The sequence below is a fragment of the Ciconia boyciana genome, chromosome 5 (assembly GCF_034638445.1).
Source record: "Ciconia boyciana chromosome 5, ASM3463844v1, whole genome shotgun sequence".
NCBI lineage: Eukaryota > Metazoa > Chordata > Aves > Ciconiiformes > Ciconiidae > Ciconia > Ciconia boyciana.
The window spans coordinates 44,712,654-44,736,583 of NC_132938.1; the positions used below are offsets into that span (position 1 = coordinate 44,712,654).

The 23,930-nt window shown below is 36.6% G+C and overlaps 1 protein-coding gene across 4 annotated transcripts in view; it reads right to left on the reverse strand.

Annotated features, from left to right (window-relative positions):
• Positions 1-1,226: 1,226 nt before the first annotated feature.
• Positions 1,227-23,930, reverse strand: part of TLL1 (tolloid like 1) — a 141,724-nt gene continuing 119,020 nt past the window's right edge. For all 4 annotated transcript variants that reach the window (XM_072862937.1, XM_072862939.1, XM_072862938.1 and 1 more), the window contains 6 exons: positions 23,523-23,703; positions 16,653-16,778; positions 15,108-15,235; positions 10,386-10,599; positions 4,892-5,142; positions 1,227-3,208 (listed from right to left, as the gene is read on the reverse strand). In XM_072862937.1, the coding sequence (XP_072719038.1) occupies positions 3,074-3,208; positions 4,892-5,142; positions 10,386-10,599; positions 15,108-15,235; positions 16,653-16,778; positions 23,523-23,703 (1,035 nt within the window). In that variant the 3' untranslated portion in view covers positions 1,227-3,073. The remainder of the gene's footprint in view (positions 3,209-4,891; positions 5,143-10,385; positions 10,600-15,107; positions 15,236-16,652; positions 16,779-23,522; positions 23,704-23,930) is intronic.

The window sequence follows — 23,930 nt, forward strand, 5'->3', positions numbered from 1 at the left end:
GCCGACGTTGCTTTTCACAATTTCATCAGCATAAATGATTTTTTCATTGTTTTCTTATTGTTAGGCTATTTACAAGGCATACTTCCATTACATGAGGAGTTCACTGAGTATGTGATTTTCATTACATCAGGAAAAACCTCCTAGGACTTGGAAACAACTACGTTTTTAATAGCATCTGATAGCACCATGAGGCATTGACTAGGATCACGGCCAATGCGAAGATATGGTCCATATGGTCCATTTATTATCAAGATAATAATTGAGAACACCTTCCTCATTTTCACCACTCCTAAGCATATGGGATCTACAAAGGAATAAGCAATTAGAGAAATAAAAGTAAACTTTGTATTCAAAGTTATGGCATCTCTCTTCTGACTTCTATATGTGAAATAATCCCAGACATTTGATATGTACTTTGATACGACCACAAAGAATCACCTTCCACAGGGTCTTGGAAATACACTGTATGGTGTTCTTGCCCTCACCTTGCCCAGTCTAACCTTCTTCCCCAACTACTCCAGTTGCACTATTTAACATAGGACAGTAGGATTCATACACAAAGGGGCCTGTATGAATCAACAACAACAACAAAAAACCCTTCCAAAAAAATAATAAACTTAACTCAACCCTGTGGCTGTTCAAGTAACCCTGAGGGGAATAAAAAAAACAAATTTAGAGAAAAGGAAGACTTAAAATATTTTGTTTAGCAAATGGAAGGGAGAGAATATTAAGAGGAGACTGGAACAGAAAAGTGGAAAAAAGATAACATGGAAACTGGAAACCTGCTCTTGCTCCCAGCCTCAGACTTTCCCAACTCCTTTTGACTACCTGTGCCAGGGAGACACTGCTGCTGCTTGCTTTTCCTCTCAGAAATTTGAGCACTGGCATTCCACCTGGCTGATAAATGATGTATCAAGGTTAAGAATACTTTTTTTTTTTTTTTTTTTGCTATAGTAATACTTCTGCTTGAATTTTGTAGTAAAAGACCTTGGAGAAAATGTTTGCAGTTAACTTCTTGTGCAAACACCCTGAAAAATGAACCAAACAAAAGGACAGTGGAGCAGCATTATAAAAATACAGAAATTATTCAGTTTTTCGACTTCACACACATAAGCTGTCTGGAAAAGGACAATTGTAATATATGAGCAACAACAGTGGTGTTAAAACAACCAAAGACACCTATCCAGACATTTGGGTTTTATTTTTATAAAAAAAGATCAGATTTATTAGTGCCAATGTATGTTCATAGTAAGGTAACAGAAACTAAGCTAATCTGAGTAGCAACTTACATCAAAGGATATCAAAATAATATTTCTTGCAAGTGAAACATAATACTTCATTTAAACGTGATTCTTGCCAACTAGAAGTCCTTGTTATCTGTCTATGAAGCCTTTAAAGAAAAGTTGCTACAGTCAAACAGGGTCCTGATAGAACTTGGCACATAAAGAAACAATTCAATTTTCACCCATACAATACCTCTCACTCCCCTGGAGCGCTCATTCATACAATACTTACATAATGCATATACATTATGACTAAAGCCATGTATGGCCTAAAGCACATAGAATATCTCAGTTCTAAACGTAACATATCTCTACATCAAAAGCAGGTCACTGTATTTACAGCAGATGATCTTGCTCTGCAGATAGGGCTTTCACTTGAAGATCCTTTTGTTAGCATACGCTAAGATGTCCAAGTCGTCAAATTATTTATCAAATTAGAGGTGTATCTACAGGAAGATCTGTCTGACCGTGTGCGAGGATTCTAAGGCAATAGTAGTAGTTGTTCCACAGGACTAGCGCTGCTGTTGCAACCCGCTCTGCCTTGGAGCAGTAAAGCCTTCCTTCTCCAGATGCAGCCAGGCGTAGTGAGACATTCATGATCTGCAAGCTGTTGGCTCAAAAGTCTAAAACTTCTTGGTTTGTTTTTGTTTTTTATGTTCATGGAATAGCACCATAGGAATTCACTCTTGATAACAAACAAATCCTGTGTCTGTTGTTTTGTTTTGCTTTTTTCACCATCACAGATACTCTTACTCCCAGAAAAAAAATCTCTTTGTGAAACCTCCCTCTTGGATACTACTGCAGCTTCATTTCTGGTTAGCTAAACCAGACAATTAGCTTATTCACAAAGAGGTCCGAAGAAATAAAGCTTAGTAGTGGTTCCAAATGTACTGCTAAAAACAAATTCAGTAGGAGGAGTTTCAGATGATCCTTGACTATTTCTGTTTCTCATGGATACAGATTTTGATTCGGGATAGGTTTTCATCTCAGTCTCTTTCTATGTTCAGTGCAAAATAAGAGCACATCATCAGAGATAGCTTACTTAACCAGTAAACCAAACATTTTCAGATGCTTATACTGTTCAAATTCAGTCAACTAGTGATTGGTCCATTAGTGATGACCGACGTAACAGTTCAGACTTCTCAGTCATTAGTAAAACAAAATACTCTAAAGATCAGTTATGTTTCAGAAGTAGGATTTTCCAGTTTCAAAACACTGATAACCTGATACGACAGATGAATTTGTAAAAAATACAGAATGATGCAGGAAAACCTTCCCATTTCATATCTTCTTTCAAGTCCTTGTACACACCATATGCAGGATACAAAGTCAAAGCAACTAGATATAAGGACAGTATTTTGAGTGTGGGACCTGAAAGAGCTTTTTTCCCTCCTGGACATAGAATTGTCAGAAGGAAGAACGGTCTGTATGGCCACTTCCCCTGAATGCAACTGATTGAATCTGCATGCATCTATGACAAATGTCAAACCATGAACAAAAGCTTTTATATTCTCCCTGCATGCAAAGTCCTTTCACAAGCTTTGCAGAGACAGTCAAATATGGAGCCCACACATCATTACCTTTTCTAATCCACTGGGATAGGTGATTTATTTTATTTTATTTTATTTTATTTTATTTCAGTCTCTGGTCTTAAAAGTTGTCATTTCAACTGAACTCATATAAAACATTTGTGCTAATAACATCAGTTTAAAAAAAAGACATGCCTTCCTTCCTTTCCACTGTGCGTTCTTTCTTCCTCACTCTCCTTGTCTGGCATAGAGGTTCTTGTGTTATTTTTTGGTGTGCACACTATCTGGATATTTTACACTTCTGTATCGTATATGAAATCCTTTCTTGTTGATTGTATCATCAGTGTGAAAGTGAAGTAAAAGAGTTTCCCCTGCTGAATAAATTTCTTCTGGTGGCTAAAATAAATGAATAAACAAACAAATTATCTGTCCACTCTGTGTATTTATACTCTTCATTCAAATTTTTTTTCTTATGGATATTTCTCTTTTGTATTCAATTTGTATTGAGTATCTCTACAATCTTTTCTGAGACAAAGAGAACAAAGCTCCTCATTCTTTTGTCCTTCACTGTCTTCTATAGTTCTTCTGGAGTCATGTAACTGACTGGGCAGAACCATACACAATATTCTAAATTTAGATAAACAAATTACTCCAGTACCTCTTTTCCATCCTATTCTTCATAGCCCTTATGATGGCCTGTTTTATTACTGAAGCACATTGATCAGAAGTACCAGCTGAACTACCAAGTCCTTTTTCTGAAGTTGAGAAGGTGGTAATGTATACTAACAATGCCCTTTTCCCACTTCAGCTGGGATTATTTTGCTTTCAATAGCTTTTCTATTTAATTCCATCTTTCCTATGTGCTTGTTTAGGAATGGCCTCTGAAGCCATTCATCCATATCTTACCAGAACCAAAACAACAACAAAACCCAACCACCCCACCTCCCCCCACCTCCCATCTTCCCCCATCCCTGCCTCCCACCCTCCCCCCCCCCAAAAAAAAAATTCAGCCTGAGGTTGGGCCATTCTACAGTTTGTTGCCCTCCTACTTGTAAAATAAGGCAACTTGAAAAGAAAAGTATTGTTTTGTGTAAATTAGTAGACACTGGGCTCAGCTGTAGCATTTCCCTTAGAATATATTGCCTACAGTTCAGTGGTAGCACCTTTACTGCATCTTTAAGTGTTCAAAAAATGCCCTAAAAGGATTTAAGCCAGCTTATAGGTAACTCATCTGAATGACTGAGATGTTTCATCCAGCACTGTGGCTGAATCCAAAAAGTGTCACATGATTAATTAAGAGCTCCCACTATCTCATGTAGAGCTTTTCAAATCTCTTATCTAGGCAAAGAGTGTATGTATGAAGGTATGCTTGCATTTGCACATATATAAAGAATTGATGAGGACTTGTGGGATCATTGCACCAGCTTTCTCAAGGCAGGCAGCCAACAGAACAATGCAAGTCTAAAAGGAGAAATAGAATACATCCTTTTCAGGATGTCAGCTGGCCAATTTCCTCCATGTCTCACAGTTAAAATGCGTCAGAGATGCATTTGGGATGACAGGGCTTTCTTAAGGCCTGTATTAATCACACAGTTTAGGAGCACTTTTTTTTCTCCTAGAATCAGATTTAAGTCGTAGATGAGCACGTTATAAATGCTTCCCAAGCTCCCCTCCGCCTGCAAAATGTGGCTTCTTCATTCAAATGGAAAGAATTTTAATGTGATAATTTTCAACACCAGTGCATTTCTCTCTCTGTAAGGGAAAGTGCTGTTAACTTTTTTTGAGGTGTTGTTAAACACTCCACTGTCAGCTACCTAAAGCTTAACATAAGTTTACAACACTTTGGTCAAAAACTAGATAAGAATATTCATTGTTGAAAATATTTCAAGGGAATGCTTGTACTACAAGTCTTCAAATTTATATTAAAAAAAAAAAATCTAAAGCAGATAATCTAGTATCTTCATTATAAGGTGCAGTAACTGAACCTTATCCCTTCTTGTCCCTTTCCTTCCTCTGCACTCTTTCTTTTTCTCTTCGTTGTGGAAATAAAAAGAAAAATTTTAGTACCTGGTTACTTACCCCAGATCCACAAAATCGACCAAGCCTTACAGCTGTCTTATCATGACCATCAAAGAGCTCCACATAATCGTAACCACAGTCTGCCTCTTCTTCAACCTCAAAAGTCTGAAACATTAACTCAACTCGATAGCTGCGCTCTGCTATCAGGAGCCAGTCGCAGTCTGCCTGAACTGGATAGTTGTTATCGCCAAACTGAGCATGCGAGTACAGATCTTTGGGCTTGGTTTCAGCTTTCAGCCGACCACCACACTCTAAACAGAGGGAAAAAAATAAGGATGAAGAAGCTTATTCAGTGCAAATTAGCATTTTCTTCATAGATGTGCAGCCTTATTCAGGCTGAGTGCATTTTTATGCCACAAGCAGGTCAATCAAACAAGGTGTAGAGTGAAGTACTACCCAGTATTAATACAAATCCATCATTCGAGTTTTCCCTATATAAATTCTGTTTTATAACTACAGAAATTTGAGCATATTTCATAATTTTCAAGTGAAAGACCAAAAGGCAGGGAACACCAAAGTTGTAAGGAATGTGGTTCAAGAAGTAGGACATTCTTCAGGCAGGCATTTGAGAGGTGCCTGTGGCCAGCAAGACAAGTGCTGTAAGTGGGGCATCCACATTTCAGTGGTGACAGTCTTTCCACATGGGTTAATGACACCGTTTGCAAGTGGCAGGGGAGGATCAGCTCCAGCACACATGTAGTGAGCCATCAAGTGCAAAAGTCTTGTGCTTCATAGGAGTGTCAGCTTTAACCATCATGCGGTGCCTGGAGAGCCAGCTGAATACTAAACACCACTGCCAAGCTTGCTAGCTTGTTTGCTGCATAGTTCTTGGACGTGCACAGGTCTTTCTCTGCAAAAGATCATGGCCAGGAGAAAGCTGCTGCTACCAGAGAAAGTCTTGTAGCTGAAAGCCTGCTCTTGAAGCAAGTCCTGAGCAGGAGATCCTTGCCCTGTGCCAAAGCAGTATTTTCAATATAAATCTCTATTTGTACACGGTAGTAAAATGTAAATGTTTCTTTAGAGCTTGTTTCTAACTGCTCAAAAAGTTCATAATTTAAATATGAATGAACTTTACAGTATATTCCAATAAACTGTTCTTTAGCCAGTTTCCTCAAGGAGAACAGAAATTGCTGAAAATGCACTGAACCTAAAAAAACGCCAAAAACCAACAAACCCGCAGCTAGTACTTTATCCTTTCCAAATATTTTCAGCAGCTATAATTAAAACTAGTATTCTATCCTAAACAGCCAGTGAATTTAGCTTCTACAGTAACTTAAACATATAGGTGTTATGCATTTACCAATTAAAAGTTCTATTACAATGCAACCAACAACAGACGGAAAATTGTATTTAAAAGAAAAAATGCATTGTTTATTATGTTTCCAAGAGATGGGTGGAGGCTTTTTTTCTTATAGCTACAAAAATTTCAATGAAAACAGCATAATTTTATTCTGGTTTCTCATCAAGAACAACCTATCCCTTATAGCACCCACAAAAACATCAAGTGCAAATTAGCTTTAACCAAAACCTGAGATTCACAAGTTTAGATTAAATTTTTATAAATAAATGAACAGATAATTCTATCTGCATTTTGATCAAATGTAGCTATTATAAATTGATCATTTTATAATAACCTGAAACAAATCGCAAGATTCAAACATTTCTAAGCTTTGGTGAATTGATAATTTGAATTTAACTTCAGTGTCATGGACTCCACCCACACTAAACATGACCAATTGCAATGTTATACTGTGATGAGTCACATTTCAGCTGGGAATTAATGCCAGTAATGAGCAAATCCTAATTTTCTAAAAACGTGGTGTTTTTTCTTAATAAGAAAATGAAGGAATCAAAGCAGGAAATATATAAGTAGAGTAATCCATTATGCATGATCTGTTGTTCAACCTGAAATTTCAAAATTTTGCTTTTAAAGAACAGATAAGAGCACATGATAAAGAAAATTTGTCAAATGAGATAGTTCAGACAGTTATTCCTCATTAGTATTATAATTTACTGATTTTTTCCCCCTTTTTTTTCCTATTCTTGATTTCATTTACTTCCCTTTTTTTTTTTTTTTTTTTGACTGGACTGTTGCCAATAGTGAAAACATCTCCCTGCTTCAGACACAGAACAGCTGCTAAGGAGAAAATGTTTAATGAACTGTCTGCATTGTTTCCCTCTGCTTGCTACAGTGGACAGGAGCTTAAAGGAAACTTGTAGCCTTACTAGCAATGGCAGAAAATGGCAATTCCCTTTCCTCTGCCCTTCTCCCATGGATTATAGCCTTATTTTACGATAAAGTATTGATTTTAGAAATTACAAGTCAAATTTACAATTTCTGAAGGACTAAGTTGTAGTTGCAAAAGTCTACATCCAGCCTGCACAATGCAGCACTGCATTAGGACGTGTGGGACAGACTGTCATGGGTCTTCACAGAACAGAGCAGTGCCACATAGCAGTGCTTGCTTAGCCTTGACACCAGAACTAACCTAGCTGCACCGACCATCATGCTTTCCACTGTGCTGGGTCTGCTCTGCTGTAGGTACGATGTACACGTCTGACTGTAAAGAAATATGTTTGACTTGTAAAATGCTGTTGATCTGACAGCTTTAGGTGGAAGACTTTTTTCTAGATCAGCTAAGAAACAAAAAACCCTTTCTTGTTTCCTGACGTTTCTAGGGGCTTTTAGGCTTCTTACAAACACAAAAGCAAACCAAGCAGTAGTCTCCTGACTGTTTAACAAGCTGGACAGATGGGAAAAGCTTAAACCCACACTATCTGAACTAGTGAAACAAGATTATAAATTTATTTCAGCATTGCCATAATGAATTATTACAGTCATTTTGGAAGCAAGGCAGGATCCTAAACGGAGTGACATCTGAGATGCCCAAATTTGTCAGAGACATCCTCCCAGGGTTGACAGATAGGAACAGGACCTACAGCTGACCTGCAACCTCCTACAGCAGTGGATGGAGGCCAGGCACCATAAATGAGGCCATCCAGAAGGGAACTAGATGCCTGTGTTAGGGCAGCCAAATCACTCCCTAAGCAATGATGCTTAATGTTCTGTCAGGAGCATTTTTGTAAATTCCTTTTGAATGGGTTATGCCTTTTCTGAGATGGAAAATATACAGAATCGGTTTCTAAAACTCTGTTGCACTTTAAAAAAAGTATTTTATAAGTTTTTCTCCACCTAGGGAAGCCTTTCTATCCAGTCTATTTTTTGAAACTTTATTGCCCCTGCTGCTACAGTTTTATCCTGTTTTTTGAAATATTCAATGGAAATTTGTTATTTGGATAGTATTTCAAGCCAAAAAGCGTCACAGAAGGGAAATCAACATCATCATCAGGATCTACTAGAATAAGAGGCCATTAAGTCATGACAATGCCAGGAATATAGCAGCACAGACACCTTTGGGCATAGGATCCAGTTACTCTTTCTCTGCTGTTATATTACACAGGTCCTTCTACTGAGTGAGTTCTGCCCAGAGGTTAGAAGTGAAGGGAGCGGCTTCCTCAGCTCTCCCTGTCTGCACAGCTATGCAAGATGGAGTGCAACCTTGCCTACTTCCATTGCATACCGTCAATTATTTGCTAGAAAAAAATGAAATAAGGAAATACGATCCACTGTCTATACACTTGTTAGATATCTATTCATTCACATGTGTCCAAAGCACAGAGGTAAAATTCCCACGGAGCATCTGTGTCTGGCTCAAGACTTCAGGAAAAGGCTTCAAGATTAGAGTTGTCTCTCACTCAAATGGTACCTCAAAGCACATGCTGGTGATGTGCTGTTCAACTTAGTGAGCAGTTTGTGCAACAGCAATTGCCAGAAATAAATGTCCTCTCTTAAGGAGGCAAACTTTCTAATTTTTACAACATTCTTAAAAACTGGGCAGATTCTATTCTTCAGATTTTCTCAGAAAAGCACTGTTATGCATGCTAAGAAAGTTTTTACAGTTAAGGCACATAAAACTCAGCAGATATATAGATATAGATATATATCTATATGAGGGAAATTCTAGAAAGTCATAACATAACTAGTGATCTTCAGAAGTTAGGGAATATAAATGTGAACTTTCAATATAATGACTGCTTCAATTCTGCAAATTGAAAGTGGGAAGAATAGACGAGACAGTAGTTTTACAACACCTGTTTCTAACAAGAGTTCTGACCTTTGACTATTTACCCTGAGGTAATTTAGAAATGAGTAATTATTACCATTTCTATCTAATTTTCCATCTAAAGGAAGGGGTTACTGCAGCAGGGAAGGCAAACAATGGCATGCTTGTAGAAGAGAATTTCCCACAAGAAAAACAAATTGAATTACAGGTAGCTAAACTGTTCACTTTCCAGGCCCAGATCATGAAGAGTGAATAGTTCATATACTGTTGCCTACTGTCTTTCTCTGAAAGGGAAATTAAATTAAGAAAGTTTTAGAATTATTCTTAACAAAGCAGAAGGAAAAAAAGAGCATTTGCTAACATTGGTATATGAGGATTTGTTAGCTGAGCACTACACATCAACTTAATGAATACTCAGGGTACTATCAAATGGTCTTAACAGTGACTAATCACCTTGACTAGTATCTTCGATTAATAACTGCTACCTGTCAGTAAACCTGACGTACTAGCACAGATATTTATAAATATTTTCTGCATTAATATTTATTGCCAAATACTGGATGAATAAGAATTAAAGATAGACGTTATGTCTGAAGAAGAAAACAAAAAAAAACCCAAAACCCCCTCACCTTACAGCAAGCACTGTAAGTTCAGAGATTCAGCACTAGGGGCCACTGTAAGCCAAGCAACTTCAGGGAAATAATGTACACACTATGAAAATGTCCCAAGAAATCTATTAATGCAATTTCAAAATACTATTTTTAATTTCAGTGATTTCTGCCAAAGAACAAAATTAAATGGTAAATGTGAAGGAGATTATACTCTTACAGTCTTAAGAAAGTCTTCAGTATTGTTTTTACTTATTTTTCTTTGGCTTGTCCTTCCTTCTTAGCTCTACAGGAAAGTAATAGCTGTTTACACAAAACCCAGACTTTTGTTTAAGTTACAACAAGAAAGTAATGGAGGTCCATCACATGCCCCAGTGAAGTATTGCCATTACAAATACAATGAAAAGCTATTGAATCTTACAAACTAATGGCATGAACCTCAAGAAATATCTCTTAGACTGTCTATGCCAATATCTTCTTTTGATCGGATTTTATTTCAAAATCTTTTAATCATTGCCTATAAAATTGAGAGATAGAGAGACAAAGAGAGAGAGAGAGAGAAGGAGAAAGAAATGTCTAAAATATTAGAGAATACTTTCTGCAATCTCAGACTTTTCCTACTGTTCTTAAAGTTTCATTAATTTTAGTTGTAACCTTGTCTTATCTGTTAACTCATCCCATTCCTATAAAAGAAATGCCTGATTATCTTCCCCTAAAGAACAAAGGGGAACTTATTAGTAAAGCACATCCTGATTTTCTGACCTGTAGAGTGTGTTGCTTGGAAGCCTTTTCTTTGAACTGATGCATCAGAAATAAAGCGGAGAAACATTTTGTTGCCAGTAGCAATAAGAGGATCTGGTATCTTATTGCCACATAAGCGTCCCAGAATTGGTGATTTTTCACTTTCACCATCAAACACTTCCAAGTGGTCGTAAGCACATTCTTGATGTTGTTCTATCTCAAATTCATTGAAAGTCTGGGAAGAAAAAAAGCAAAATGATTCAATGTGGTACTGTATTTACTGTACTTATATGGTACATATGTACTGGTAGTATGTTTCAGAATACAAAGTAGATGTAGTTTAAGATGACAGATTTTAGCCTTACTGCCCCTACAAGCCTGTAGCTTTGAATAACATACTGATTTTGAGAAAGTAGAATGATAATTAAGACAGTGCATTTTAAGAGGGCATCATCCTTCATATAAAAAGGGATTAGAATCTTTATAACCAATGAATATCCATAAGAGAATATTAAATCTAGATTACTGTGACTTTTCTGTTGAATTTGTACCATTTGTACCACAATTGCAAATTTCACAGAACATTCAAAACAGCAAAAAGCAGGAAATCTACTGGTTCCTCAAATAGTTGAGGATTGATTGAAACATCTTCAAAATGTAATGCCCTCTCCTCTCCCCCCTTTTTTTTTTTTAATTTACCTCACACCGCAACTAAAGCCTTCGAGAATGACGTTTCCACATGAATGGTTATGCATGAAAGTTATATCTTCTAATCTATTATCTAGAGATCTATTTTTTATTATTACAACACTAACAATATTTCAGGCTGCACCCTTCATGCTAAGATCACATATTTGCTAGCGAAATCATTGTGAAAAATAGCAAAATTTCTTGATTGTTTATTAAAAAAACTTCAGCAGACTCTTTTGCTGTCCTCAGCTCTCCCAAGAAGATTCAAGTAGCTGCCATAGTTTGAACACAGTGATCGCAAACTTTACTTCATTTCAAATCTGTGATGTTTCTTCTACAGTTCAAAACACTTATCTTAGTTTCTGAGCTCCTAGGGATTCTCAGTCTCTCTTACTGCTCATGGCAGCTTGTAAGGACAAATTTGGGTCTATTAAAAATTGTAAATTGAAGTCCTTTGGAGCAGAGCCTGGCCAACTTACTTTTAAAAACTTTTGGAATTTAGATTTCTCAAACTCAGATTGTCCAACCAAAGGCATTTCCCAAAGGTGTATACCATAACCTACAGAAACTGCTAAAACACCTACAACTAATACCTTCTTTTCAAATATGGAAGAGTGTCTTCCAAGACTGGACTGGTATCAACAAATTTATTTCAAGGGGACATCTAAGAGATTTCACATAAGACTTTTTGACCAGGGCTAAATTTCAGCCAGAAACCTAAAGATTAAAATCCAGTAATTTCCTCTCATGTAAACACTGAGAAGGAAATATACATATACATCTTTGTGAATTTTCAGAAATAACCTACAATTTAAGGTGAAATTCAAAATCTATTTTGCTCAACAAAATAGTACAAAAGCATTAAGTATAAATGCTCCCATGAGTAGTCACATAGCTGACTGTTTATAAAACACTAAAGGATTAAGAAGCAATAATTAAAAGGAATAAAATTGAACTATCAAATACTAAGCAAATACCATAATTATGTATTCTATCTGGTACACCAAAGCAAATCTGACCTACCAAATCCCTTGTGGAATCCAGACAGTGTGAAATGTGATGGTAATTTATATTAACAGCTGACCTAAAGGAAATACAAAGAGCTAGCACAAAGTCTTTTGCCCAAAGAACTGGAATATTCAGAATAACACTTTTGTTTTGTGGAAAGTGAAGAGCTGCATGATGCAGTGGATGTAGGTTCTTTTCACAGGAAAGTCTGGGGGTTTTATTAAAGGAATGAAACTACAGAGGCAGTGAAAACAGCTGTACAGCAGTCCCTCCTACTGCTTTTAAATTGTAGTCAGCCATCCTACTTTTATGATGCCAAGTACGTGTTGTCATTTATACCCAAATAAAATCTGAGGATTAAAAAAACCCCAGAAAGCTGAGAGACTAACTGTAAGGGAGTTAGCTAAATATAGAATTGAGTCAAGCCAACTTGGAATCAACGGGAGCAATAGATGTGATCCAAGAGCAGCCTGCAGAACTTCATTTTCTTTTAGAGGAAAATTATATCAGTTTTGTTCACTTCTCATCAGTACAAAAAGATCACTCTCTAGGAAGCACTTCTCACCATGAACTGTAAGACACACCTATTATTTTTAATATTTGACTTATCACTGGGATTCCTAAGCCTGCAGGGGGACAGTACATGTTATAATGGGTCCCACAAAGAAGAACAGAAAAAAGTCCTAAATTTGTTGTGAGTCTAACGGTTGATTCTAGCAATTACAGAGAAAATAAACGGAATTTGTTTTTTAAAGGAAAAGCAAATCTTAACATTAAGTCTTTTAAAAGCTCAAAATGCCTAATATTTCAAAACACCCAGACATGATCTCAATTTTTTTAAAAAGTGGTCAGTTCCCAGCAGTGGACTAAGAGCAGGCTTGAAAGAGGAGAATTGACACAAACTTTCCTTAAAGTTGAACATGACTGAATAGTTGCTGCTAACTTTCTATTATTTAGTGCCAACAGAGTTCTCAGATGATTCAATAAAGTTGGTAGTATAATTAAATCACACTCCGTCTTCCTGGGACAAATACTTTTGAATACCTACTCCACCATGACTACAGTCCCCATTTTGATTGTCTCATTAGTGGGAATGGTATTCAGAAATGTTACATACAGCTTCTGAACATTAAGCCCTTTCTATCTATAGCACTCAACTGAGTAGATACGTTGGTGGCACTTATGGATAGCTGCCTGAATGGGACACTTCAGTCTGTCTCTTATAAACATCCGGCTGATTAGCTTATGAAAATATCTCTCTGCTACATACATTTTTAAAGCCATCTTTATCTACACATTTCATTTAAAAATTCTAAAGTGCATATCCATTTTTTCATAGGCTTAATTACACCAAATGCTTAACTTTAGCCTCTTCAGGAAGAGACTTTTCAATGATTATCAGAGTGAGAGCAATCACAATAAAAGATTAGTTTCTGTACAAACACCCCTCTCATAAAATGAAGCACAGCCTCACAATTCATGTGGTTTGTTACCACGAAAAAATCAATTATTTCCTTATTCAATCTAAGTAAACAGTGAGGAGCAAACTTAAATACAGTGTGAAAGTCCAGGAAAAAATATTTATCCATAGTGGAAGTAAGGTATTAATATTATTAGTATTATTGATATGGCCTCTTGCTGTACTAGATAGACTTAAAAGATATTATATACACAAAATTTAGTAGATTGACCCTATTGGCTTGCACAGAAGAGTGGATTTCAGACTCTAAATCATGGAGGTATTTTTGAAAATTCCATCTAGTAAAATTCTGTCTAATTTTTCCAATTTCATTGGCCAAAGCCAATTTAAAAACCTTTTATTCTAAAACAGACCACATGATATTTCACTGAGGAAATCTGCACGCTGGAATTTTGCCTGCTGAGGTTAAAAGTACTGAAAAAGCTTTTACAGCAACATGCCCATGCCTGGCTGGCTTTGATTTATTCAGCCAGGATGAAGGCGGCTTGCACAGAAGCGGCAGCAGGAAGGCCACCTGAATCAAAAACCTGGTTTTTACCCTTTGAATGGACAGAGCATGCACACCACTCATTTTCTGCAACCCCCACATCCCCCAGAACAGTTTGACCATTTTATTTCTGGTGAATAGGGATCAACACATGAACCCCCATCAGCACCAGTAGCAGGGGTTATGGTTGTGGCTAAGGTCAGGAGTTATGAGATGACAATATCCCTTTCATCCCTGCATCAATATTGGCTATTGCCTCTACCTGTCCGAAGCAGACATATCTCTCTTCTTCAGTTTATTTGCTCCAAAACACTTGTTAAACCAATTTATCAGATTTTAAAATATGTAAGGCCAGCTTTTGTTGTGGCTGTCCCCTGAGTACTCTGTCTGAAGGAACACCAGGGCTGATCTCAAAGCAGAAAAGCCCCCCAGGCAGGTCCGTGCTTTCGGCTTCGTACAGAGGCTAGATAACCTCAGTAGATCTGCAAAGCTCCCTAAGCCCTGCTAGCCTGTCTTCAGCCACCAGCACTGTCCTCAGCCAGCTGGACACAAAGATCACTTAACTTACTTAGGCTGCTCTTCTACTTTTGTTAAAATTTGGAGCCACTTTTAAATGAGATGTCCAGATTCTTGGGTTTTCTATCTTCTTTTCCTCCTCGAAAAGTAGAGAACAGAAATGCAAAAGGTGTGTGGAGAGGACTGTTCATAACTTCTAATTTTGCTTATTCTATATATTGGAGTTTGCATAAATGGCCTCTGTCATATTTGTCAAAACTTTGTGCAAATTTTATGAATTGCAACAATGATATAGTAAGATCTGACAGGAGAAAAGTATTCCTCCTGCCCTTTGCTGTCCAGAGTACTTACAATCACCACAAACTTAAATTCACAGCTCTGTGATATTGAGTAGCCCCAGTTGGCCAGGAATGGACAGGAGTCAGCAGATTTTTAAAACAGTTTACCTCTGGGCTGCAAACTGATAGTAAAGTTTAGTAACAGTTCCATATTGTTGAGTAGTCATTTGAGAAGCAGGTTTGGTGGAAGAAAAGAGAAAAAGGAAGGGCAGGCAGAAACTCACCAATTTGACCCTCTGCCCAGGGGTGGCACTGATTTCCCACGTGCACTCCTTTCTACTGGGATACTTGTCGGGCCAGTTGGGACTCGTGATGATGCCGTTGGGACTGTGGATCTTCTGTTCACACTCAGCTGTACCAACAGTGATAGCATCAGTTAGTCTGGGGGTCTGCATTTAGAGGTAGCCAGAAAAATACTCTTTTTTGTCAGAGGACCCACGGAATGGAAAGGATCTTTAGGAAGATGGCTAAGTATGCTCTTCAGTGTGCACGATCGTGTTCTTCCCCTTTGGCAAACACTTTATGGCAATTAACCCACCATGCTCATTTATTGATTGCTGTGAAACATACACTGTTGTTTACAATGGGTGGTGCTTTTTTGGAAAAAATATTATAAAGGAATATACATAAGAGAAGTATTAAAATTTAATCGAATATTTGCTACTCCCCCCATTCTACATACAAATAAGTATGAAAATCCATATGAGATATCTTGCTACTCCAACTTCAAATTATATTTCTTGAACATTTTATTTTTCTCTCTTCTCACTAATTTTCATACTGCAGCTACAGAGAAATCATTTTGATTTCTAAACCACAGTTTCTAGGGACATATATACAACTAGAGAACAGCTAAGACTAAACTGTGAGTATGTACCAAGAACAGCTTAGTCATTCACATCATAACTGAATCACCAGAAGTGCATCTCTGTGAATAAATACAAAGAACTAAACTTAAAGAAGGCAAGAAAGAAACCAGCTTCATTTTTGTATTCAGTTTTTTAACAATTTCAAATTGCTTTATAAACATCAGAGAATTATTCAACAGGAATCTTTTAGAGCAGGGAAGTATCATTCCAACACCAGTGATAAAGCAATTGATTCACAAAGGGCACATCTTTACTCACAAATTAAATCCATGCTAGAATACAGCCTTGAGAAATTACAGTAGCTCACATGATATTGCACGCTTGAGGTTCATTTGCAGACAATCTGAATTCTACTTAAGCCCCAGAGCCTACTGTTTTCTTGGAGGTAGCAGCACCTTGAGGCAGCAAATAGGAAGAAAGATGCATAGGGACTTGACTGGAATTTAGATTGTCTGAATATGTCCCCTAAAATAAACCCAGAAAGGGTAGATATAGTTTCAGCCTGACTGCGAGGAAACTAACTGCTACCGATAGGAGCAAATGCCAACTTTACCTAGGTTCTCTCCAGAAACTCTATCCCTGTGTTTAATACAGCATTAGATAAATACTCTGTCACAGCTTTAAATGTTCTACACTTCACAGCACTATTAAAAGTAGCACTCCCTGCCAATGATCCCAAGTTTTCCAAACTGCATTCCTGTGGACCTCAAACTCAACCACACACAAATGCTGGGGATGGAGGGGGTGGGAAAGGTGGGGTGGGGGACTGTTTAAGCCCAAATGTCTAAGCACCCATTATCAAGATCTTTCTTTCTCCTTTCTTTTCCTTGGAAGGAGAGCTGCAGAGATTTTTCAGTGAGACAGTTGTATAATTAACTGTTCGAATACCTTACTACTTACCCTCCTTGCAGTCATGTTTGTTTTCGTGTAGCACAAATCCATTTCGGCATTGGCAAACGTAGCTTCCTACTGTGTTGATGCACTCGTGCTGGCAGCCACCATTGTCCTTTGAACACTCATCCTTGTCTAAGAAATACACAACAAGGTTGAGTGAGCATCACAGCTAGCAGTAGTCCTCGTTACCAAAAAGAAAAAGGTTTAGCACAGTGTTTGAGTCCAGAAAAGGATAAACTAAGGCACAGTCACTCTTCTCAGTATGGCAGTTTCATGGTACCTTAGTTCTAGCCACTCATTGCTCAGCCTGCAACCTTGCACCATGGCACAAATAGTCTGTCTCACCTTTCTAGGAAGGGAGGGGTAGATCCTAGGGGAGAGGAACACTAGTAAAACAAACAAGCTAAATCAAAGGTGATAAGACATTTACCAGCATTTACTCTTTCAAGTGGTCTAGCTGGTAAAATTTCGTAAATATCTCATCCAAAGCTTTATTTCAGTAAACAACAGGAGTGTAATTTATGAACAACAGAAAGTATTCCAACTTTATGCAAATTCCACAATTTAATGGTGGTATGTTGAAAGGAACCTGTAGGCCAAACAAGGTTTCAAGCTCTGCACATTAAACATGTAAGAAAAATATTTAACATAAACTTTTTTAATAAGGTGATTTTTTTTCCCAGCAGAGTGACAGTGTGCTTTACTTTTAATGAATCTGGACATGACAAAACATCACAAAAAGAAAAACATTTCATTGAAAAACATACAAAAGAAACTGGCATTCATTATTTCAAGGAGACCTACAATATTGCATGCAGTTCTGTTTATTAACATATAATCCTTTAAAAGAGCTTTTAGTGTGTTAGAAGTAAGGCAGAGAGTAGGGGAGGAAATATGACCTGCATTAAACAGCTACAAATTCATTGCATGGAAAAAAGCCAAACTAGATTAACAGGCTGTCATTCTAGCAAGAGGCCTCAGCTGCCACCCTGCTATGTCATTCAGCTGTTGTCATTTTAGGTGAGGCTGGTCCATTTAAAAGAGGCAGACTGCTCCTGACATATACACACATACATGTATATATGTACGCACATGTATATACCTATAGATATGTGTAGACACATATATATAAATCCGGAGATATAAAAATATATACCTATATAAATATATGTATATAAACACACACACATATTAAAAAACTGTATCTTACAAACTGTGTCATTTCAACATGCAAGAGAGGAGGAGAAAGAGCAAAGAAACTGTGGTCATCCCAGAGGTCCAGTTGTTGCAGGGCTGGAATGCAGAGCATGCATCCCCTTCAGCCTCATGTACCTTGGAAAGCAGCAGTGAGCGTTATCTCCAAACAAGGTAACATGCAATGTTTCAGGCTTTAGTAGGCACAGTAAGAATTTCTATAGATTACAAGCCACTATGGATAATTTAAGTCTCCTTTTGTTGTCTTACATATTTTTTTCCCTGACTTTACTGCCGCTCATATTCAGTAACACAACAAGGGAAGTTTGCATTATAATTGCATACACATCAGCTTTATCTGCCAAAATGTATGCAACACTTGACCTGTTGACTTGCAGTTCTTTCCAAAAAAATCAGCTTCTACTTATAATACATGATGATAATGTACATTTATAGATAAATTCTGCAAGTCAAACCCAAGCATCCACTGCATTTTGTCCTGTAAATCTCAAATCTGTTTGCACTGAAAGTTTTTGGAAGCTTTCTGCAGATGTGAACAGATTTGAAGGTTAAGAAACGGTCAAAAACATAGGTAGCTCCCAGAATCATATGTCCAAAGGCTTATACTAGTTGTCATTTTGGTGATGAAAGAAGCACAAAAGCTCCACAATTCACTGTTTATGCACCTTGCAATGCAAATCCCAAACTGAGGTAGTAAATCTATTTAATTTCAAACAAAAGTTTTAATCTTTCATCTTTGCAAAAGCAAGCACTATCATAAATTAATTCCATGTTGCAAGTGAAGAATAGTAACAAGCAAATGAGAAATTAGATATAATATGAACAAAACTCTTCAATATTTCCCCTCCTAAGCATTAGTTTGTAGTTTTCTACCAAAATAACAAAATAAATGGAAGGCAAGCTCAAAATGCATTCAAGTTAGGCTTTCAAGTACAGAGTAGGTACACAAATTCTAAATAAGAGCCCTGTCCATTTTCATCTTCTGCCAAACTGTGTGAAAATACTGAAAAGTATTTTAACATTAAATACGCTTATATTCTGGAAAATAATCTCTTAAGAGACAAGTACATAAGCAAACAGTCCCATGTTGGACCTCCTCAGAGACAAAACAATGGACAGAAGGTAGAAAGGAGAAGCTTTGGAACACTTTTGAATACAATCATTACTTGTACGTGGTTAATCAAGGATGCAACTGTTGAACGAGCCTTCCTCACACTTCATAATTCAGAACAGACTTTCTGTCAAGTTGATTGCCCAGTTTCAAAATTCATGAAAAAACAATTAGTCTGTATTAGTTATAGGAACAAATGTTTTGCCATGTAAAAACAAAGCCATTTGTTATGCTGACAGATGGAAATGAGTCTCCCCATTTTGAATGGATACTTTCTTTTCTCATATCAGTACTCAGAACAGGGAAAGATCCATTCTCAACAAAATGTTAGATTGAATCAGAGGACAAATGGTCGTACCTCTGAGACCCTCAGAGGCCACCAGTCTGTGAATAATACGTACTCGGCCTGAAGGGACCTGTATCAAGTCCTTGCAAGATTCAAAAACAAAAATTTTCTCTTTGCAGGCAGCTTTCTTGTCTGTGGAAAAAAAAATGTACCAGGATGGCACAAGAGATGAGTTTGTGCTCCAAAACAAATTTGCTCAAGGCTAGAAACATTCTAGCTTTCTCTTTTTAACTGCTCAATGAATCATCACCCAAGAAAAAATGTTCCAACAAACCTCATTTCTATATTACATCAAACACCATGTATGTTTTGAATGATCATGCAAAGAATCGTATTTATTTAAAAAACTGAAGTAACTCTAAAACTTTTGATAAATGGAAGCAGTTTAGTGACATATTATCACTGGGTATTAATCATACCACTACACAGAGACTGATTTAAAGAAATGATTAGGCTATCTTCTTGGAAATATCACAGAAAAAAAAAAAGTTATCATTTTCCCTCCCTAGAGTAAATTCATGGAGTTATTTTACACTCCTCTAGTCTTATGGGCCCAGCAGACTGCAATAGGTCTTCTGAGGACAGCAGAAGAGAGAGCGAGGAGGACAGAAGAAAGAGAGAGAGAGAAAGAATAAAAAATTAATTACTGGAAGCTTTAAGTTTAGAAGGCTAATACCCAATTCCAAAAAGTTTTATTAAAAGTTTTAAAAAATTAATGTATCATGACTCCCTAATTTCTTCTCTTTATCCAAGAAACTCAATTATAAATACACAAGAGTGTCTCTGGAGATTAGCTACATCCCTGCAACAGCTCCCAATGGAGCTTTCTTCAGAACTGTCCCATCAAATATAAATTTTACAGAATGTTGGAAAAAAGTTTTTCTCACTTTCCAGTAGCACCTGTCTGGCTGTTAACACCATTTTACAGCCAAAAATGTAATTACATGTTGTCTTATATCAACATAAATACCTTCCTAATGCAGGTCATCTGTTGCCCTATGTCACTGTTTGCTTTCACAGTTTATCACAGCGGGTTCCAACCACCCAAAAACTGCTTTCTGTCGTCTGAGCTGGAGCTGGGCCATGCTTTCTCAACTGTAGCCGTGGCTGCAGAATTCACCACCATAAGAGCTGCAAAAAAAGTTCTTTGGCTGTGCTTTGTGGAATACATTACAGTTCCTAATCTTCAAACTAATCTGACTTATCTCCCCGTCTCTCTTGCTGAGCACTGCATATCCCCTTTACTGGTGAATAGACTGCAAGATGCAGTGTTTTACTCGTTACTGATTTTTTTCATAATGTCTTTATGTATGCCTTTATAATTTATGCCTTTATAACTAAATACTTACATATATTTCTATTGTGATTTAATGAATAAAACTGTTAAATGCCTTCCAGCAAGTATCTTAGACGCTAGCACTAAGTATTTCTCCACAGATATAATTCTAAAAGTAGTGTATTCTGAAGACAAGTATATAAATAGGCAAAAAACCCTACTTCATCAGCTGAACAGTGATCAGCTGTCAACTCCCAAAGGCAAAATACTTGAAAGTCTTAAGTTCGTTCTTCATTGACAGACCAATAGCATATTATGTCCATATTAAGGAATTCAGGGGTAAGAAAGTTATAGTGTTTTCTGACAGCCATGAGAGTTTTGTCTGGTGAATTATTCAGAGATGACAACCTCTTTTTAGACACTTTAAGTTCAGAAGTTTGATTTGCCTCAAGCATTACCAAGTTTCTGTTTTGATCAGGAAATATTGTCAAAAGGGGAAAGCCAGATAACATAGAAGAATAGAATCTGCTAGAAATGATAATAACTGGAAGAGAACTGAGAAAGAATAAAAATAAAATACAAAGTGTCTGAACTCATATGAAATGAGAGAAGACATTATGGCAGAAATGCATTATGGAGCATTTAGTAAATTTATATACTTACACACTCAAAGACTGTTTATAGCAAACTATCTTTCTTTGAAGGGGATTAGATTTATACTATATCCAGGGCACATCACACATTTCTATTCATTAAAAAACACATTAGTTCAGACTCATCCCTGCCTAATGAATTTATTCTAGTGATCAATGGCATCATTGTCCCTGCTCTTGCAGGGGGGTTGGACTAGATGACCTGTATAGGTCCCTTCCAATCCAAAGCATTCTATGATTTAAAACTTTATTTTTTTAAATTACCAGGAAAAACCTGTTTTCACCTGGGGGGGGGGGGGAAGGGAAGAACATTTAATTCAGAACTGAAAAAGACAAGGGAAATAATGGTTCTAAAGGTTTACAACCTGATGCTTTGAACTCCATGAATGATAGTCTAATCTTTCCCCAACATATAACATTGGCCTGGTTTCTTCCTAGAACCCACTCATAGTATTAATAGATCATTTAAACAATCACTAAAACAAATAAAGAAATAAATCTGTGAAAATGAATTATCACTTTAAAGAAAACAAAAATTTAAGTGACTATAAATGTTTAAATGTTCATCATGTCCACAAAACACAACTTCTGAACTACAGAGCTTACACAAATTACAAAGCTATCATTGCCAATCTTATCTGGCATAGCTGTATAGATCCTGAAAATATGTAACAAACTTAATTTGCAGGCCATTTTTAGAACTGGAACATTTCAATATTTATTCTTGTAAAAAGTCAAAATATGTGACAATTCCTGCTGGCACTACTAGGCCAAAATGAAATGACTAGTTGTGTAAGTGTTTCTAGGAGGAAGCTCTGTTGTGTGCATATACGTATTTACTACAAATAATGAGTAAACCTTGAAAGCGTCTTGCTAATGTAAAATATAAATTTAGAAGTAAAAAGAGCTACTGTATGTAGAGATGGATCTGAAAGACTATGACCAGAGAAATGTGATTACTAGAAAAAACAATATGCTTTAGAGGAGGTAAAATGTTTGTTAATTTCTTTATATGAGATGAAACACTTCTTTTCATCTTTCATAACTGCTTAAGAAAAGCATCAAAGTAGTCATAATGAGAAAACATTGAAAGTCTGAACTGTTTGTCTTGACAGTTATTTTCCTCACTTTCCAAACCACATCACTCATACAATATACTGTTTCTTATTACTTGGCCATAGTTAAGTGATCAGTTATTAAACCTAACCAATGAAATACCATTTTCATTTCAGCTTTGATAAAATATTTTAGCAAATAAATATAGCAACAGTGCCTGGTAATACATTTTGCTACATGCTAAACATAACCAGGATTCTCCAGATTCAGATTTTTAACTGCTACCAAAAAACTAGGGCAGAATTCAAAACACAAATGCTTCTGGATGACTTCCAGTTTGGGGAGGTGGGCATACGGGACTGTTCTGTTGTGTTGTTTTACACAAGATAACATACCTATGCATATGCGTGTGTGTAAACACACAAGAAAAACACTAAGCAAAATTCCACTGCTAACACCAGGTGATATCCTGCCAAAGCCAGATTATTATAGTCAAGTCTCAATGGGTAATTGCACAGACCATTGTTGTGCAAATATTTCCTCACATCTTCAGCTTCACTCATGTCTAACTTCATTCAACGATACACATCCTCAGATGATATAAAATTCCATTGCTCTGATCTGCCTCAGTGAAATTACACTCATAACTGAAGAGACACACATTTTTGCAAGAGCAAGGTCTTAAACTCTGTTCTTCTGCAAAACATTAAGAAGTGCAAAGTTTGGCAAGAAAGTACCCATAATGTTAAACAAATGTTGTAGCACAAAGTGGTAATTTCATAACTAATGCATTATATTAAGAGACCTGGGTGAAAAAACCACAACTGTACACTGTATGTAATTCAAATCACTTTACAACTGGGATTTGAAAAAAATAACAACAGAACTTGGGATAAAAGAAATCTAATTGAAATTTAAAAACACTTAGTAAATTTCCTTTTTTCCTCTGTATCTCACAAAGTTCATTTGCCTCTGCTGTTGTTTAAAAATATATGTATGCATTCCATATATTTTCTACTATATACAGACATTACAATTCAGAACAGTATTTTAAGACAGAAGAGTGGTTTATGCTTATATAAATAAAACACAGTCTAAGCTACCAGGAAAATTATAAGCGAAAAGGCTGCTCACTTTCATACCAAAATATAGTATTCACTCCATCTAGTCAGTGTATGCTCAGAGGCACTCACAGGTACACAAGAGTGATTTTCTATACCTGAGAAGAAGTGTGCCTTGAAACCTTTTTTCGACACAGTGTTGTCAGATCTGAACTCTATTCGCATGTTGTTGTACTGAGAGGTGATAACTTCAGGCACTTCTGTACCACAGAATTTACCGTGTAGTTTAGAATCAGAAGAAAGGCCACTACGAATCTCCACATAATCGTATTTACAAACCTGAGAAAAGAAAGAAAATTTTTTTTTTTTGTTAACCAAAAGAAAAGCATGAAGTTGTTTACAAATGCAAGAACTCTGATCGGTATATGCTGCTTAATAATAGATTAATAGTATCTTTTTTCACTTCTCCCTGACTCTGAAAACACTCATAATTGTTTACAAATGTTCACTGATTTTGTGTGAGAATATTTTAAGGCATAGCTATACTATGCGTTACATTCAAAACT